This window comes from Suncus etruscus, chromosome X (assembly GCF_024139225.1).
Source record: "Suncus etruscus isolate mSunEtr1 chromosome X, mSunEtr1.pri.cur, whole genome shotgun sequence".
NCBI classification, from domain to species: Eukaryota; Metazoa; Chordata; class Mammalia; order Eulipotyphla; family Soricidae; genus Suncus; species Suncus etruscus.
The window spans coordinates 29,686,890-29,706,504 of NC_064868.1; the positions used below are offsets into that span (position 1 = coordinate 29,686,890).

At 36.8% G+C, this 19,615-nt stretch overlaps 1 protein-coding gene and 1 non-coding gene across 6 annotated transcripts in view; one reads left to right on the forward strand and one right to left on the reverse strand.

Moving 5' to 3' along the window:
* Positions 1-19,615, reverse strand: part of DMD (dystrophin) — a 2,686,579-nt gene that overhangs the window by 14,444 nt on the left and 2,652,520 nt on the right. For all 5 annotated transcript variants that reach the window (XM_049766734.1, XM_049766732.1, XM_049766737.1 and 2 more), the window contains one exon: positions 3,076-3,168. In XM_049766734.1, coding sequence (XP_049622691.1) covers positions 3,076-3,168 — 93 coding nt within the window. The remainder of the gene's footprint in view (positions 1-3,075; positions 3,169-19,615) is intronic.
* On the forward strand, positions 10,047-10,179 carry LOC125999828 (small nucleolar RNA SNORA51). The gene has a single exon (XR_007492294.1). It is a non-coding gene; the product is annotated as a small nucleolar RNA SNORA51 (small nucleolar RNA).

Here is a 19,615-nt window from a genome sequence, read left to right on the forward strand (position 1 = left end):
GGTATGGTCCAACTCCACTCGAAATGTTTGGTTCTTTAATCTTCATCACCCATTCTGGGCACAATGCTTCTAGATCCCTTAGAATTTCTGAAAATTAGAGATATAAGAAGTGTCTTATATAAAGTTAATGAGGTGAGCTTGTCTTAGGGTTGGCTCTCCCATGAGCTGGGTGGAAGGGAAAGGGTCAGGGGATGAAGATTTTAGTTCTATCACTGATGGCCAATGGCTGCAGCAGCCATACCCATCTATTGTAGCCTCCATAAAATAGCAAAAGGACTAGGTTCTGAAATCTTCTAAGTTGGAGAGTACTTGGATGGTTAGAGAGGAGTGCTTTAAGAAAGCATGGTAACTGTTGTTCCTTGATCTTGCTGGATGATCTCGTCCATATATGGCGATTCCTGAATTATATCCTCTTATTAATAAACTAGTAATCTAGAAAGTAATATGCTTTCAGAGTTCAGTGAAATAATTCTAGCAATTATTAAAGCCCGACTACTAGGTTGTGGCAACTTCTGTTCTACGGACTTCCAGTCAAAAGCATGGGCAGTAATCTGGATTTGCGATTAGTACCTGAGTGGACAGTCTGGTGAGATGAGACTGAAACTTTTCCTTTGAATCTGATGTTATTCCCAGTGATAGAAAGAACTCTGTTGTATTTTTAGGATACCCTGTTCGTGGCAAAGAAGTATCTAATGGTTTTGGAAAATACACACATATACATTAGAACTGTACACATAATTTTAAAAGGCCTTTAATAAAGCCTAGTTTGTCATGAAGTAATAAATTAGACCTTATTACGCTATATTAGGATATGCTATATATTATGCTCTATTTGGTTCATAGTATTATAGGAAAATCAGCCAAATCCTCAAACACCTTATTTATTCTTTTATTTTTATTTTTAGTATAATAAACATAATAAATTTTCTTTAAGAAAATGAATGAATTCTTTCAGGTCACCAGAGTATTACAGAGTAAGTCAGAACTTAGTTAATGAAACTGGTATCAGATTAAACCTCTTTTTTCACATTTTAGAACTCAAATTAGCACTTAGGGGACAATATGCTTCCATAAGCACTAATTTACTAACTATCCAGGCAGCCTAAATAGTTTCCCAAGTTTCTGTCTAAGTAAATGAACATCATATAAGTAAATATAACATTAGAAACGTTAACTGCCAACAACCATATCAGAGGAGGTATAATTGTAGCCTTTGAAGTAGCTTCTTTCATGCCCATATGGTATGAAAGGATTCTAAATAATTTGGGGGCAGGATGGTTGAGGAACCCAAGCAAAGGATGTGAAGGATTTTGCTTGAAGTTAATTAGGATGAACTAGAATCCCAGTGCAAAAAGTCTAGTGAGGCAAAGTTACATATGTGATAGCAGTCATGAGCTCTTTGGTAGCCTTTTCTCTCCTATAGTAGTTTAAGTGAAAGATATGCCCAGGATACAATATAGATCAACAACATCAGCTGGGGGATGACGTAGGCCTCTCACTTTCAAGGGAGAGTGTGGTTTCAATGAAATGTGTGATCCCCATTACTAACTATATGGTTTTGACCAAGGCACCTGCATTGCCCAAGACCAACTGCCTTTTATTTATATGTATGTAAAAGGGTGTTTTGGGGACTTCTTCATGTTGCAGGCATCTCTTTTATACAAGTACTACTATTCCTTTATGATGGGGACATCTTTGAATGTCTGCATCATCAACTGACCATGAACACCTTGAAAGCAAGGAACTTGGCATTTGTTTTTTGTACCCTGAGCATCTCTACTGGCATATAACAGGTAAACGTTGGTGGGATAAGGTGAAAGCACCTAATTTATGTTATGTGTATATGTTCATTTCATTGAATCATGCCATTCAGGTATAGGAAACAGCTAAGATAGGATAGTATTCAGAGACGGAGTATGGAATGTGGGGTGGGTGGAAAATAGCTAAAATTTTTATCCCTTCTAGTCAATGCATCAGAGGAACTCTGTGATGGAAAGATGGCTGGCGCAGACATTTAAAATTAGCTTCCTCTGACAGTTTCTTAGCAACGCTCTATCAGAACATTATTGCTTTTAATGCACATGGCACAACGTTCAGTCATACATCAAATAGCTAGGAAATGGCCATTGTTAACTGACACTGAATAAATAATAGGAAAACACATGACTCAAACATCCTCCTCGGTGCCCTCATGGAAATGGACAAACAGCTCAAATTTTCTGCTGCCCTGCCCACCTAGGCAGCCCAATAGGGGTCCAATCAGGTCACATCAAGTCTTATATTTTCCTATTTCCACTTCTCTTTCCTCAGGTTTCCCTCTATTTGATAATATATGACTGCTACCATTCTGGTTATTCCTTGAAGGGAAAGGGGGAGATATCAAGGCAATAAACCCAAAGAAATTTTCCAAGAAATAAACAACACGGTCCAGTTCGCCCTTGAATAAAGCAAGATAACTGAAGCTCATATTGGCTAGTGGGAATATTCAGTTGGAGTGAATTATTACTTTTCAGGGACCAAACAGACACAATGTTTAAGTGATGAGAAATAAAGGCATCATGGATTAGATTGTATTCCATCTAATATAGAAAGATTTAATTGTATCTATATCTAGAAAAGGGAAGATTCAGTTTTTAAATATAAAAGGGCTCAGGATTATAAGCCAGAATCATCACCACTAATTTCATTAGCCAGGTTCTGGGCCTTGGTGTGTATGTAATATAGGACTGAATGTCCCCAGCAAACACACTATTAAGACATTCATTTCCATGTCTGCAAAAGTCACATAATAATTGCTCTTAAGTAAAAGCTGTCTTATAATTTACTCTTCAGACTAATGTGCCAATTCTAGAAATATCTGACTTTCAAGTATTTAATTTGAAAATCATCTTCTTTATTTCTAGAAATACCTGATTCTCAAGTCTTTAACTTAAATTTCATCTCATACTCAGAGTCACTGTTCAAAATCAATTCTTCTCAGGATGGTTCCAAAGTGGCACTTTGTCAAATGTAGTTGCCACGTGAAAAATACAGACTAGTTAGGCATGTGAAGGAGTGACCTACTTTGGAACTCACCTCTTGAACTAGGGAAGGAGTTGTTGAGTTGCTCCATGACTTCCTCTAACCCTGTGCTTGTGTCCTGGGGAGGGCTGAGAAGATCTTCCTCTCCTTTAATAAAAGCAAGCACAAACATGTGGCAGGTCATATGGAGGGAACTCATTGAGATGCCAGAGAAATAAGTGTATGCATTCATTTTAAAATTCATTATTAATTTAGTTTGTACTTGTTTGCAAATAGAAGAAATAAATATAGCCCTTCAAGCTTAATAATCAAGGAAAATTTCTAAAAGGGAAGTATGCCATGGAGAAGAAAACCATGCATTTATTAGAACACAAGAGCAAGTTGAACAGAAATTTGTTTTGCCCCATGAATACAAGTGAAGTGTTTTTCTTTTTAGGGCATTTCTTTTATAGATTAGATAGGTTTTCTTTAACAGATTAGACAGGATGCTCCCTTGTACTCAGCCATCCAATGCTCCCTTGTTCTCAGCCACCCAGATTCAATCATTATCCTATTTGGCCAGACGTTATCATTGAACACAAAGCCAAAAGAAAACCCTGAGCACTGATGGGTGTCATCCCCCCCAAATTTTTTATAAACACTGTATCTCTCCAATACAAAAGAGAGAATGCAACATTCTGTATTCATTTTTTTCAATGTAAGATAAGAGTACACAGAAGTATTGTTTTCCTCTAACATCAAAACAAACGTCAAGTACTTTTAAAGTCCAATGTGATAGGGAGAAATAAAAAACTATGTGACTTATAATATAGGTAATGCATTATTAACATTCTAAGAGCTTTAGATATCAGGTATGCCTTGGAGTTCTGGATTTGGAATTCTATGTTATCTTAATGGTGTGTGTGGAGGCTTAAAAATGAGATCAGAACAAATATTTGGAGAATGTTTGATGTGAGAAGCAAATGAATTTTTGGATGGAAAGGTGCTTAGGGATGGATGTTCTTCTCAGGGCATAGAAGTTACTCTCCAGATGTTGTCAGTCTGCATCTATAATTTATTCGTGTATTAAAGAAAACCCATGCGGAGCTGGAGAGATAGTACATACAGGCCTTAGGATGTTTGCATTGCAACTCACCAACCTTAGTTAAGTCCCCTGAATGCTGCCAGACACGATCTGGGATAAAGTAAGGAATAAGCCCTGAGCACAGCAAGATGTGGTCCACACTCCCTTCCCTAAACTCCACAAAAACGAAAATGCACCTCCAACACCTCAAAGGGCAAGGGAGAGGCTATTGCCTTTGTTTTGGTAATAGGTACTCATATCCAGCAGAGCTAGGGGAGGTAGTAAGGAGGTGATACGTATAGCCAGGAAGTAAACTTAAGATCTCATACATGCTAGGCATGTGCTATACCACTGTAGATAACGCCCCCATCTGAAGTTCTTTTTGTTTGTTTGGGGACTACACCCATCATTCCTCAGGAATCACTCTTGGTGGTGTTCAGGAGACTTATGTGGTGCTGGGGATGGAACCTGGGCTGGTCATTTCCAATTCATGCACCTTACTTGCTGTACTAGCTCCTGCTTTCTTTCTTTCTTTTTTTTTGTTTTGGGTCACACCCGGCGGTGCTGTCTGCTCAGAAATAGCTCCTGGCAGGCACGGGGGACCATATGGGACACCGGGATTCGAACCAACCACCTTTGGTCCTGGATCGGCTGCTTGCAAGGCAAATGTGCTATCTCTCTGGGCCCTGCTCCTGCTTTCTTAAATGACAAGTGAGAAGGGCTGAATATTCTTTGAAATTAACCTTTGGTAACACTCAATCTTCCAGGAGTAAAAGTGGCTTTTTCTTCAAGGTCTATTTATTAAGCACATTGTCACTTCCATCTCAAACAGGCCCTGGTTTTTTTTTTTTTTTATCAAATGAGTAGTAACCAGTATGTTGGAGAATAATCTCCAGGCACATCTGATCTGGAAAGGGGGGGAAGCCAGTGATTTAATGACTGAATATGCTGGTAATTTCCTTTGTTCTCTGCCACTTGGATATTCACCTGTGATGATAATTGTACATGTATTACTAAGTTTTCATTCTTGTTTCTTTCAGATCAACAACATTTTATCATGTCCAAATTTGTCTGTTATTTAGCAATAGTGTTTAAGTGATTTTTTTTCCTACCTGTTGTACCATCATTCCAGTCCTGTTATAGTGAATTTAATAAAAACACATAACACTGTGTGTTTTAGATGTGTGACACTTAGTGAAACTCATGGCTTACTGCTGAATCTGGGGATGTTGTCAGGGCTCATTCCCTGTGGCATTTGGAGTCATATGTGGTGCTGGGTATTAAAACTAAGTACTAACTCTCTGGTCCAAATGATAAAAGTTCTTTAACCTTATCTATAACACATGTGTTTGATAACTTAGTATATGTATAAAATAAACAATGATAGCAACAGATTAGATTCAAGATTAAAATATGTATTAGGGAATTTTTTTATAGATATTTCAATTCTTGATTCAAAATTAAATGAATCAGGGCCTGAGGAATTGGTGCAATAATAGGACACTTTCTTTGCTGGTCTGCAGCCCTAGTACCAGAAAAATATATCAAGTCAAAATTAAACCTATCATTTCTGTTTTTTATTTTACAAGAAACCTGAGACAATGCTCTATATTAATGGTTAATTTGAGCATCAATCAATGCTCAAAACTGTTGTACACCCTGTAAGTGAGGGCGTGGGTTCAATTTCAGGTACCACACATGTGCAAAAAATAACAAAAGCATATTCTAGATGAGTACTGACAATATTAGTCAGAGACTGAAAAAGATCATCTCTGATTCTTTGAGTCTATGGCACAGGAAGCTCTTCTGAAATACTAAGCAGAGAATTACGGTCAGAAGAAGAAGAGATATAAAATCCATATATAAATCACATATACAAACTTCTTATAGTTATGCCTTAAAATGATTAATTCCAATCTTTGTGGGTTTAAGCTACCATTATCTACTGAGGATAAAATGAATGAAATATTGCCAGGAGGTACAGATCATAAGAACAGAAAGACTGCAGTTCTATCTTCTATTATCAATGCAATTTTTTTTGCAAATTAGGAACACAGAAAGATAAATTTTTTAGTGTTTCTTTTGATGGGGGCACACCTTATAGTGCTCAGGACTTACTGCGGGATCTGCACTCAGGGATTACTCCTGGCAGGGCTTGGGATACCAGATGGGGTACGAGGGATCAAACCTGAGTTGGCTGTGTTCACAAGGCAAATGCATTACCCGCTGTACTATCGCTATGGCCTCTCAGTGATATTTTTAGTATCACTATTGTTTGATAAGGTAGATGCTGATAAACCATACCCACCACCAGAATACCAGTGTCCCTCCGCCAAATCCAAGGTCACCTCCCTTCACTCCTTCCTGCACAGTACTTGGAGTTCATAAATTAGCTATCTTGTTGCTCTTTGGGAACACATATAGCAATGGTCAGGATATTTTCCTGGCTTCCTCCTTAGGAGACCCTTCCCGTGGTGCTCAGAGGATTTTGAAGTGCAGGGAACTGAAGACAGGGTCCCCACATAGCAAAACATCAACTCTAACTTTTTGAGTCATCTCCTTGGAAAGAGGAGATATTTCTGGTTTTGGGGCAATGTGTAGTGAAGAACACAGAACTACTCATTCTGTGCTTAGGAATCACTCCTGGCAGTGTTCAACAAACCATATATGTTACCAGGAATCAAACTGGGATGGACTGAAATTAGCCATGTGCATGGCAAGTATCTTAACCTCTGTACTATCTCTCCAGCTCCGAGAGAGGCATATTTAATGGCTGTAGGTGCAGTGAATAACTTATAGTAATGGAAGGAGAAACCAGTGGAGATGCTTATAATCAACGATGTTAATATTCATGGCTTTAATTAATTCAGACTGGAGTGCTAGAAACTCTACTGTACAATGTTAAAGGTACAATTTAATAAAGTGATTGGCATTTCTCACTGATTTAAGGTTCAAATGATAAAATATAAACTGAGACCTGCCCACCAACTTCATCTAAACAGATAAATCCTCAAAGAAAAATGGTCAGTACAAATAAACACTCATGTTTTCCTCTGGGCCACTCCTGGTAGTGCTTGGGCAACCATATATAAAAGTGAAGATAAAACTTAGGCTAGCCACGTGCAATGCAAGTGCGACACGGACACTAATATCTCCACTCATCACTAAATATTTAAAAAATTTAGTGTTTGAAAATTAAAAAAGAGAAGGTCAAAGCTAAGAGTTCCCTTGTTATAGGAAAATATGAGGGACACTACTAAAGAAAAAAGGTGACTCAGTTTAATTTGAAAAGAAAAGAATTAGAATGTGTTGCCATGAGAAATATATTCTTTAAATTCACTGAACTTCAATTTGGTTTTAGGTTACTTTAAAAGAATTTTATATAGACTGGATTTACTAACTTTTCCTCAATTCAAATGATATTTCTACTTGCTTAAAAATTGCTTTAAGGTACCAGAGTGATAGCACACCTGGGGAAACTCTGGCACGAAATCAAGATAGTTTTTATTGAATAAAACTTAGAAAAATGTGAAGGTTTGAGAAGGAAAGGGAATGCTGCTCACGAGAGAACAGAGCTTGAAGAGCAAGCAAAAAAAGAGACAAGCAAGCAAGATGTGTGCTCAAGGCTGAAAGAGGCTTGAGAGTGAAAGCCTAATTAACACGATTTTAAAACAATTTTCGAAGTGATGTGTTATTCCCCAGCTTCCTAAACTGGCCTGCAACCCCCTAATGGGTAATATGACTTTAACTTTTGTCAATAAATATTTTTTTGGTTTTTGGGTCATGCCCAGTAGCACTCAGGGGTTACTCCTGGTTCTACTCTCAGAAATTGCTCCTGGCATACTCGGGGGATCATATGGGATGTCGGGATTCGAACCACCAATCTTCTGCATGAAAGGCAAACACCTTACCTCCATGCTATCTCTCTGGCCATATTTTATTAGCACCAAATATTTGATGTATATACCTCTTTCATATACCATAGATCATGTAAAGTACATTCTTAAGTAAAAATGAATTAAGGAGTTCCCTGCCTTTCTCCTTTTTTCATAAGAGAATATACAATGACTGGGCCAGAGAGCACAAGGTTAAGGTGTTTGTCTTTCATGCAATCAAGCTTGATTTGATCCCTGAGTAAAACTAGAATTACAATTCCAGGAGTAGTCCCAAGTATGGCTAGAGTGACACAATAACAAACAAAAAAAGCACACAATGATTTTGATTTGGGTCAATAATCTTAATTTTATATATAAATGCTCCATGTAAGTTCTTTATTATGGTAGCAATGATATACTGATCATGCCAGTTTTGACTGGTGCAATATATGGAAATCAACAGCTCTTATTTATTGAGATGTGATTAACAAATACCATAGTATTAGTTTGATGTACATGAAATAATGGTCACCACCAGTATGTTTTAATTAACATTCAGCACCACCTGTTATTTTTTTTTCGGGGCCACACCTAGCAGTGCTCAGGGGCTACTCCTGGCTCTGTGCTCAGAAATTGCTCCTACAAAGGTTGGACCAGATGGCATTCCCACCAGCAGTGAATAAGAGTTCTTTTCTTTCCACATCCCCGCCAACACTGATTGTTCTCATTTTTCCTGATGTGTGTCAATCTCTGTCAACCTCATAGTTGTTTTGACTTGCATCTCCCTGATGATTAGTGATGTGGAGCATTTTTTCATGTGCCTTTTAGCCATTTGTATTTCTTTTTTGTCAAAGTGTCTGTTCATTTCTTCCCCCCATTTTTTGATGGGGTTAGATGTTTTTTTCTTGTAAAGTTTTGTCAGTGCCTTGTATATTTTGGATACTAACCCCTTATCTGATGGGTATTGAGTGAATAGTTTCTCCCACTCAGTGGGTAGCTCTTGTATTCTGAGCACTATTTCCTTTGAGGTACAGAAGCTTCTCAGCTTAATATAGTCCCATTTATTTCTGCTTTCACTTGTTTGGAGAGTACGGTTTCCTCTTTAAAGATACCTTTAGTCTCAATGTCATGGAGTTTTTGACCTACATGTTGTTCTATATACTTTATGGTTTCAGGTCTGATATCTAGGTCTTTAATCCATTTCGATTTTACCTTTGTACATGATGCTAACTGGAGGTCTAAATTCTCTTTTTTTACAAGTGGCTAGCCAGTTGTGCCAAAGCCACTTATTGAAGAAGCCTTCTCTGTTCCATTTAGGATTTCTTGCACCTTTATTAAAAATTAGGTGATGGTATATCTGGGGAACATTCTCTGAGTACTCAAGCCGTTCCACTGATCTGAGGGTCTATCTTTATTCCAATACCATGCTGTTTTAATAACTATTGCTTTGTAATACAGTTTAACATTAAACTGTTAAAGATTTCTCCAAAAGCTGGAAGTTGAGCTACCATACGATCCAGCTATACCACTCCTAGGGATATATCCTAGGAACACAAAAATACAATACAAAAATCCCTTTCTCACACCTATATTCACAGGAGTGTTATTTATAATAGCCAGATGCCCCTCAATAGATGAATGTTTAAAGAAACTATGGTACATATACACAATGGAATATTATGCAGCCATCAGAAGAGATGAAGTCATGAAATTTTCCTATACATGGATGTATATGGAATCTATTATGCTGAGTGAAATAAGTCAAAGGGAGAGAAATAAACACAGAATGGTCTCCCTCATCTATAGGTTTTGAAAAAAATGAAAAACATTCGTGTAATGATTCTCAGAGAGAAAATAGAGGAGGACTGGAGGGTCCAGCTTCCAACATGAAGCTTACCACAGGGATCATTTAGTGCAGTCACAGAAACAATTGCACTGAGAACTATCATAACAAAATCTGACTGAATGAGGGAAGTAGAAAGCCTGTCTAGAGTACAGGCCAGTGTGGGGTGGGGAGGAAGGACACTTGGGATATTGGTCATGGGAATGTTGCACTGGTGAAGGATTATATATATAAGAAAAGATAAGGCCTCCCAATTCTTACTACAGGCTGTGTTCTTTACACTGACTGTATAGAAAGACGAGTTACAGTAAATGCACCCCATATACACATCAACACAGGCCCTTTGCCTGGTCTTTATTGTGAATTGGGGAACAAAAAAAAGAAATTGCTCTTAGCAGGCTTGGGGGACTATATGGGATGCCAGGGATAGAACCAGGGTCCAAGGCAAACACCCTACCATTGTGCTATCACTCTGGCCCCCAAAATTGTTTTCTTATCAATGAGACCTACAGTTTGCTCTTATTAACTTTCACCTATATAATACAGTACTATAAAATATAGTCACTATGCTGTACACTGTATCCTCAGGTTTCATCATATAATTGAAGGAGTGAACATCTGACCTCTTAATTTATTTATCCCATTCTTTATTTTTTATTCTTCATTTATTTATCCCATTCTCTCCACCCACTCAATCATGGAAGCCATCGATCTGTTCACTGTATTTATAGGTTCAGTTTATTTTTGTTTTGAAGATTCTACATGTGAGTGTCTATACAGTATCTCTCGTTATATGACTTATTGTACAAAGTCTCAAGGCTCATCAGTGTTGCAGCAAATGTCAGGATTTCCTTCTTTTTATTTCCCCTTTTTTAATTTTGGGGTCACAGCTGGTGATACTCTGAATTACTCCTGACTCTGAACTCAGAAATCATTCCTGGCAGTACTAAGAGAAACTTATGGGATCAAAACTGGGTGAGCCACATACAAGGCAAGTCCCTTACCCACTGTACTCACTCTCCAGCCCCGAGAGCTGCCTTTTCTATGGTTGAGGTATAATATTCCATTGGGTATGTCTATATCTGTATGTGTATCACATAGTATTTTATTATCCTTTCATAGTGCTGGGACTCATGCATGGAAGGCCTACCACTTATCTCCTGAGTCACAGCAGTTCGTCACATATTCCTTATACATTTGTCTATCTATGGATACTTAGGCTTTACTCCTGTCGTTTGTGGGGGTGGGGGTGGGTGGGTCATACCTGGCAGCACTCAGGGGTGACTCCTGGCAGGTTCGAGTGACCATATGAGATGCCAGGAATCAAACCGGGGTCAGTCCTGGGTTGGCCGTGTGCAAGGCAAATGTCCTACCACTGTGCTATCACTCTGCCCTCCCCCCTTTTCTCCTGTCTTAACTATCATAAGCAATGATCCCGTGGAAGTAAGGGTACAGGGATCTTAGACTATAGTTTCTTTCTGACAGATACCGAGAAGTAGACTTGCTGAATCATATGTTTACTCAATTTTAATATTTTTGGTTTTATTTTGTTTGGGGGTCACACCCAGTGATACTGTTGTGGAGGGAATCCCAGGGGTGCTCAGAGAATGAAGACATATTGGAGATTGACCCTGGGCATCTGGCATGTGCTCTGTCAGCTGAGCTATCTCTTTGGTCTCTATTTTTAATTTTTAAAAGGAAAGCACATATTTTTTCATAGCGGCTGCACCAATTTATAATTAAATTCAAGTTGACAGTACAGCAGGGCTCCCTTTTTCCTATGTTATTGCCAATATTCCTATTTTGTCTATTTGAGAGTGTATATTCTAATAGCTTTTTCCTAATAATGTTGAGAACATTTTTATGCCCATTTGTATGTCTTCTTTGATTAGTTAAATCTGATCCTATATGCACTTATTAATCAGGTTGATTTTCTATTGACTTGAAATTCTTTATAGGTTTTAGAAACATTATTTGCAAATATTTTCTCCCATTCAGTAGGCTGCCTTTTAATTCTGCACTGAGTATCCTATGCTGTAAAGAAGCTTCTATTTGTAGTCACTCTTGCTTATTTGTTCAAACTGTGGCCATTGGTGTCATAACTAAAACTAAGTCACTGCCCACACTGGTTTCTATGAGAATTTACTTTCTATGTTTTCCTCTAAGAGTTTTATGGCTTCAAGTGCTTCATCTATTTAGAGCTAATTTTTGGGCATGGCATAAAATAGTGATCCAGTTTTATTTGTTGTTTTAACATTCATTGGCTTACCTTTGAAACATATCATATATATTTCAACCTATTTTTAGATAATACTGTATTATAAAATTATATACATTGAAGATGTGCATTACTAAAAATCAACTTGTATATATGCCACATTTATTTAAACACAATCCAATTATATCCTTTGCCAGGTAAGTGTAATACTTCGTGGAACCAGGAAGTGTGGTAACTAATTCCAACATTTTTGTTTTCTCTCAGGATTAATCTAGCTATTTGGGACTATATCTTTTACTTCTGTGAAAAAAGGCATTTTGATAAGAAATCACTGAATTTGTATATTGCTCTGGGTAATACGGACATTTCAATAATGTCCTTTTAGTCCATTAGAAGCATGAAATATCTTCCTATTTGTGTCATCAGTTTCTCTTTTCAGTATCTTATTTTCAATGTTGAGGTTTTCAATCCCTTGATTACATTTATTCTTAGGTAATTAATTTTACTATTTTAAAAAATTTGGGGGTCATGCCTGACTATACTTCTTATCACTTCTGACAGGGCTTGTGGTTTCGGGGATCTACCCCCAGATCAGCTCATGCAAGGAATGCTCTTTACCTGCAGCCTAGGTTTTTTATTTTTGGGTGAAATTATAAATGAGACTATGCTCTATAATTCTTTGATGGTTAGTAGTAGTAGATGGGAATCCATCAATGTCTGTTTTTTTTATCCTGAAGCCTTACTGAATTCCTTTATTGTGATTTTTATGGTGTCTTTAAGTTTTTTTTTTACTATATAAGTCATATGATCAGAGTGACAGTTTACTTCTTTTCCAGTTTGAAATCTTTTTACTTTTTTGTTTATATGCCCTGCTGAGACTTTAAGTACATATAGAATGTAAGTCATTATAAGAGCTAAGAGGGACATTCTTTGTTGTAATCATAAAATTTGAGAGAAAGGCTTCAGTTTTTGCCACTGAGTGTGATGCTAGCCAAGGGTTTGTCACATGTGGCCATATGGTGTTCAGGTATGTTCATTATACATATATTTTTGAAAGTTTTCTTTAATCACAAATATATATGAACTTAGTCAAATGCTATTTTTTTTTAATTTTTTTTTTTGGTTTTTGGTTTTTGGGCCACACCTAGCATTGCTCAGGGGTTACTCCTGGCTGTCTGCTCAGAAACAGCTCCCGGCAGGCACGGGGGACCATATGGGAAACCAGGATTCGAACCAACCACCTTTGGTCCTGGATTGGCTGCTTGCAAGGCAAACACTGCTGTGCTATCTCTCCGGGCCTGTCAAATGCTATTTTTTAACTTTACTAAGATGGTCATATAATTTTACATGATTTTATGGAATTCCTTTTCAAAAATTTTATTTCTAAAATAAATCATGCTTATTTGTGATTGGTGAAACGTTCTTGCTTACCTGGAATAATTTCGCTTTATCATGGTGTAAAATTCTTGTGGTGTTTTGTTAAATTCAGTTTACCAATACTTTGTCAAGAATTTTAAGTTTATCAGAGATATTGACCTTTAATTTCCTTGAAGCATATGCTTTATGTTTTTTTATCAGGGTAATGATATATCATAAGATGTGTCTGGAAGTATTACCTCCTCTATTTTATGAAAGAATTTGAGAAAAAATGCCATTAATTATTCTTTAAATGTTTGGGACAAGTCACCAGTGTGAAGAATTTGCTCCTGAACTTTGGATTAGTAATCAAAAATCTCTGAAATACCAATCTTCTAATTAGTCATTAATCTTTTCGAATTTTCTGTTTCTGGTTTCCTCTTGTCAGGTTGTATGTTTCTTGGGATTTACTTGTTTCTCTAGCTGTCAAACCAGTGGTCATATAATTGTTCATAGTATTTGTGTTTCTGTGTTTCAGTTGTAACATATCTTTCTTGACAATCTGGAATTCTTTTGGGGAAGGATAGCTAAAGGTTTGTCTATTTTATGAATACTTTTCAGTAGTGGTCTCCTAAGCAGTTCCAGTAACCCTAGGGATTCTCAGCTAATGAGGGCAGGTAAGAAACTACAAAGGTTAAAGTAATGGCCTTGCATCCCGCCAACCATAGACAGAAATTTTAGCACCACAGCTGTTCCCCTGAGCACAGCCAGGTATGGCTCTAACCCTCCCACAATGTGTGGGTACTAAAGTCCTATACTACCTCTATATTTCTGTCAACTTCTCCCTTTACGTCTTTTTTACCTCTGGTATTTATTTGAGGTTCTCCTGCACATAATATTTACAAATGCTATATCCTCTTTTAGCTTGTTATATAAGTAAGGCTAGGCCTGCTATTTTTGCTTTCCATATGTATGAAGTAATTTTTCAGTCCCTTCCCTTTCAGCTTGTATATGCTTACTTCAAATTATAGCTAAAATGATTCTCTTACAGGTAACATATACTTGCAATCTTGGTGGTTTTTAAATTCATTCACAGCTACTCTGTGTTTGATTGAAGAATTTAGTTGAGTTATATTTTAAGAAGTAATTAATAGGTAATGACTCACTGCCATTTTATTTACTGTTTTCTGGAAGTATTATCCCTTTCTTTGATGCTTTTCTATATGGATATTATTAGAGTCTCTTTTATTTGCTGTAAATGTTATATAATTAATTTTTATTTTCTGGTTACCATTAAGTTACAAAAACATCTTTCGTTATTAATCATCTATTTTAATTGACAATTTAAGTTTGAATGCACTTTACATTTTTTACTCCTCCCACATATTGCAGTGTCTTGACATTGCGAGTCACACCTATTTATCATGTATGTTCACTAACAAATTATTATATTTACTAATTGTATGACTTTTGTTATTAAACTTCATATTAGATTTTCTTACCATGACATTATTCTGAATTTTACTTGATCTTTAACAATAAAGTGTATTCTTTCTTTGGTTTGGATTTGGACCAAACCCAACGATACTCAGGGAACCATTTGGGTGCTAGGGAACTGAACTTAAGCCAGCTGCATACTGCTATCTTGGGATTATCTCTCCAGAAACATGATTTATACTTTAATATGTTTTAACATGTTTTGTTAAGTACCCTTTGTTTTGGCTTATGTCCATTTAAAGTTTCTACCAAGGCTATTCTAACGGTGACCATTATTTTTATGGAGTGCCTCATCATTCCACGTCTGCCCCCTAGCTCTGATTGGCTTTTGTACCACTGTGACTCTCCACGCAGCATTCTTTGCTAATAGTGGCTCCCAGCACATGGGGATATGCCAAGATTAGTCAATTTTCCAAAGGATAGGATCTCAGTCAGTACCTTTTACTTATTCATATGTCTCATAATTTTAAACAAGTTTTATTGGTTCATCACTCACTGGCTTTACAATTATTATACAATTTTGGAAGGACAGCATCACATTTTAAATATATATCTATCTTTATCACCATCTCTCAAGCTTTAGTGCTATTACATTCACTATTTCCTTTTCCACCTATTCCCTATGATAACCATCATATTTTTCATAGGGTCTAGGAGAAATTTTTGTTGTGTTATGCCAGTTTGTTGCTTTGGGTATTTATATTATACTTATGAGGAAAATTATCTGATGATTACCTTTTACTTAATGAGTTAATTTTACTAAGAATAATCAACTCAAGTTCTACTTACTATATCTTTTTTGCAAAAGATACAATTTCATCTGTTTAAAAATAGTTCAGTGATATTCCTTTGGGAAAATAATATATATATATATATATATCACACCTTCTAATCAATGGGCATTTAGGCTGATTCCATATTTTGGTTACTGTAAACAATACTGCAATGAACATTTGGATGGATACATGCATAACCTTCAGAAAAATTCCAACTCTTTGGATCTCATGGTCTTAACATAGAGGCTAGTATCTATTAAATTATGCAACTATGGTTCAAAGAGAGTACACGGATTAAGGCCTTACAGGTGATCTAAACCCACTTCACTCCAAAGGCATGACAATATACTTACTTCATGGAAAAAGTTGGAAATATGTAATGCTGCTTGAACTTTCTACACTAGGGCTATTGCCAGTTAAGAACTATTCATTTGTTACTGGCTTGTTGAATTTGTGAACACAAGTTTTACTGGCAACCCAAGATAATGAAGGAGAAATATGGTATCTGTTTTACTGCATTTGTCCTCTAGATGTGTTTTAAATGAGAATTCCAGGTTTTCAGATAAGCAAATAAATCCCCATTCAAGGTAAGAATGGACTTTTGTAACCTCTGCTGTGCCCTTTTCATCCATAAAACTCAGCTTTTCTGGGCCCGGAGAGATAGCACAGCGGCAGTTTGCCTTGCAAGCAGCCAATCCAGGACCAAAGGTGGTTGGTTCGAATCCCTGTGTCCCATATGGTCCCCCGTGCCTGCCAGGAGATATTTCTAAGCAGACAGCCAGGAGTAACCCCTGAGTACTGCTGGGTGTGACCCAAAAACCAAAAACCAAAACAAAACAAAAGAAAACAAAAATACTCAGCTTTTCTTATTCACGATGTTGTGGATTTTCATGCAGTTATGGAAATCTACATCACTATATTGAACCAGAACTTTCAGCCTAATTTCTAATGTGCATGGATGGTTCCAAATCTGCATAATGGAGCTTCCAAACCATTAATTAAGCTGAAACCACTATGTGGTGCATAGTATGTGTTAAGATGGAAAAGAAATGGATTAGAGTTCGTGCCTTCAATGAGTTTGAGTTCTAGCAAGTTGTGAGGGAACAGAAAAATGGTGATAACCAGAAAACATACTGAAATATATGTGTGGTTGAAGAAAATACATTGTGGATTGGAAAGGAAGGCAGATTTGAATACCATACTAAGGAGTATGAACTATATTCTGTATGTTACTAGGAGTCATACAAATGTTTAAAAAGAATGGTTCAGTATGATCTGAATGTTAGAAGACCTGCAAACATCTAATTGGGGGGCTTGGAAAGGGACTGACACTAAAGGAATTCAATGAGAAGAACAGGTATATATTGTTTGTTCTTCTGATTTCAAAATGGGAGAAACAGCTGAAAAACTTGGCTTTAAGAGATGTGCTAATGGTGTCTTAGATTCAAGATGTGTAAGTTACAACTGAACATTTTTGTATGTCAATCATACTTCAATGAAGGTAAGATATAGAGGGCAAGTATGGGAAAACATTGGGAGAGGTTCTGGAGATGGATCCTGATTTCAAAGCAGTTATATTTTTTCTATGGCTTCATCCAGCAACTACTTGAGAGAGGTCTGTGTTGGTAATCTGGTATAAAATATTTAACTTGAATCTTATCATGGGTTACTGAGTAGGGAAATCCAAATTGAGCAACATTTTACAAATAGCCTTTTTCTGAAACGTTAATTTATGAAAAATGTAAAGAGGATGTTGGAGTGCTCAAGATTAAAGGAAACTTTAATCTAGACATGATCACAGGCATGATCACTACGTAAGTGCAAAGTATGATATTCCTAAATTCAGAATAGAATGTTATTGGCAGATTTAAAAGGATATAGCTTTCACCTTGAAAGATGGGTGTTTCTGTTTTAGACAGTGATGCATCATTTTTAATCATTAAGTGGGTCAACCAACCAAACTATAGATGCACAAAAATATAAAAATTTCATAAGCAGGGAAATATTGAATTAATTGAAATTTGCATTTGAAATTATTAAGTACGTAAAGAAGTCATTAGGAAGTTGTAGATTCCAGTGTGTGTGGCTCCTGAAAGCCAAAGTAAGATAATCTTTGCTCATTTCTTTGTTTCAGGAGATGAAGCCTCATTAAAGAAATATAAAGAACATATTTACAGTACAAAGACACTTATCACCATGAGGAAACATTTAAAATAATGATTTCAGCCACGTTTAACTATAAATTGACAACCGCTGACTTTTTAAGTTATGCAGTTCTCTAGAATATAATATAGCAAAATTCAGCCATATCAAATCTCAAACCTACACAGCACGAGGGCACACACTGTATTTATTTAAATACCGGTGAGCAACCCTTAGGAAGATTTTTTTCCTGAAATGAAATGTTTATACTAGTGGGAGAAAAAAATGCCTTTAAATATAACCTTTTCTTTCAGAGAATAAATTCAATTAACAGACTACCCATTATATATTGGAAAGTTATCTCTTAGCCTAACTCATTCAATGGAATTTAGCTCTTTTATTTTAAGTTCTACCACAGTCTTCTTAGCTCCACAAATCATCAGAAACACAGCCTGATGGGTACTTTCATGGGCACTTCTGTCTCTTTGCTAGTGCTGACAAGTCTATATAATTGATGCTTCTAAGCATCCAATGCTTTGAATCTCACATGCTTTGCTTACTTCAAAAACAGGGAAATTCTGCAGTGGGAAATAATAACAAAGGTACTAAAACTCAGTTGTTGCTGGAATTTATAGTCTTTTCAAAGACATAAAAAATTTAATATGCTAAGCTATCAATGTACAGTTCCAACAGTCCATTACACATATTCAGGGCTCCTGTACATAAAGAGAATCTGACGCAAGAAATCTTCCTAAATCACAGAGGTATGAGAGGACCACTTATTATCTTTCCTGTTCACAAAAGCATTAAAGCCTGGCTTTCTTAAAGGCTTGAAATCTCTGGCAAAAGATATGCCTCTGCTCAATTCTTAAGTTTCTTTCATTTCCTTACGTTTACTTTTACAACCCATTCTGCATCCCCATTCTGGTCAATAATACTTGGAACTTCACCACCAAGTTAAGATCAATAATCCTAGTCTTAGAAATTCTACAAATCACACCCCTCAGGAATCTCTCTCTCTCTCTCTCTCTCTCTCTCTCTCTCTCTCCTCTCTCTCTCTCTCTCTCTCCTCTCTCTCTCTCTCTCTCTCTCTCTCTCTCACACACACACACACATATATCCCAGTTAACTGGGATGGTACATATTATATGCTGGAATCTATTTAAAAACACTTCCAGCATGTCCAACTTTTGTACTTTTCTTGACTGTGATTGCCTAATATTCCATGAGCAAACATATAGCCCCTGGAGTGAGGGAAATAACTCAAGGGGCAGAGTATATATGAGTATATATGTCTACAATGTGTGATGTATTGAGTTCAATTACCATTATGGTATGCCCCTGTTAAAAAATAAACTCATACTCTTTAGCCCTTTCTTAACTCATAATTTTAATTTGGTATATTGCCTTTTATATGAGTATATTGCCTTTTGTATGAGTATTGCATGAATTGCTCCAGACAGCAGGCAGCAGAAATGAGAGCTTTTAATTGTGACGATTAAAAGGGTCAAGCACAGCCAATTTAGGCAGATGTGCTGGGTTTTTTTTTTGTTTGTTTGTTTTGGGGGCCCTGAGATGTGCTGTTTGTTAAGAGAAGAAGATAAAAGGACCAAGTACTCATGGCCTTCATAACTGCCCTATTTTCTATTTTCTTTTTTTTTTTTTTGGGGGGGGGAGCCATACCTGGTGAAGCTCAGAGGTTACTCCTGGTTATGTGCTCAAAAATCACTCCTGGCTTGGGGGACCATATGGAACGCTGGGGGAATCGAACCACGGTCCATCCTAGGCTAGCACCGGCAAGGCAGATGCCTTACTACTCCGCGC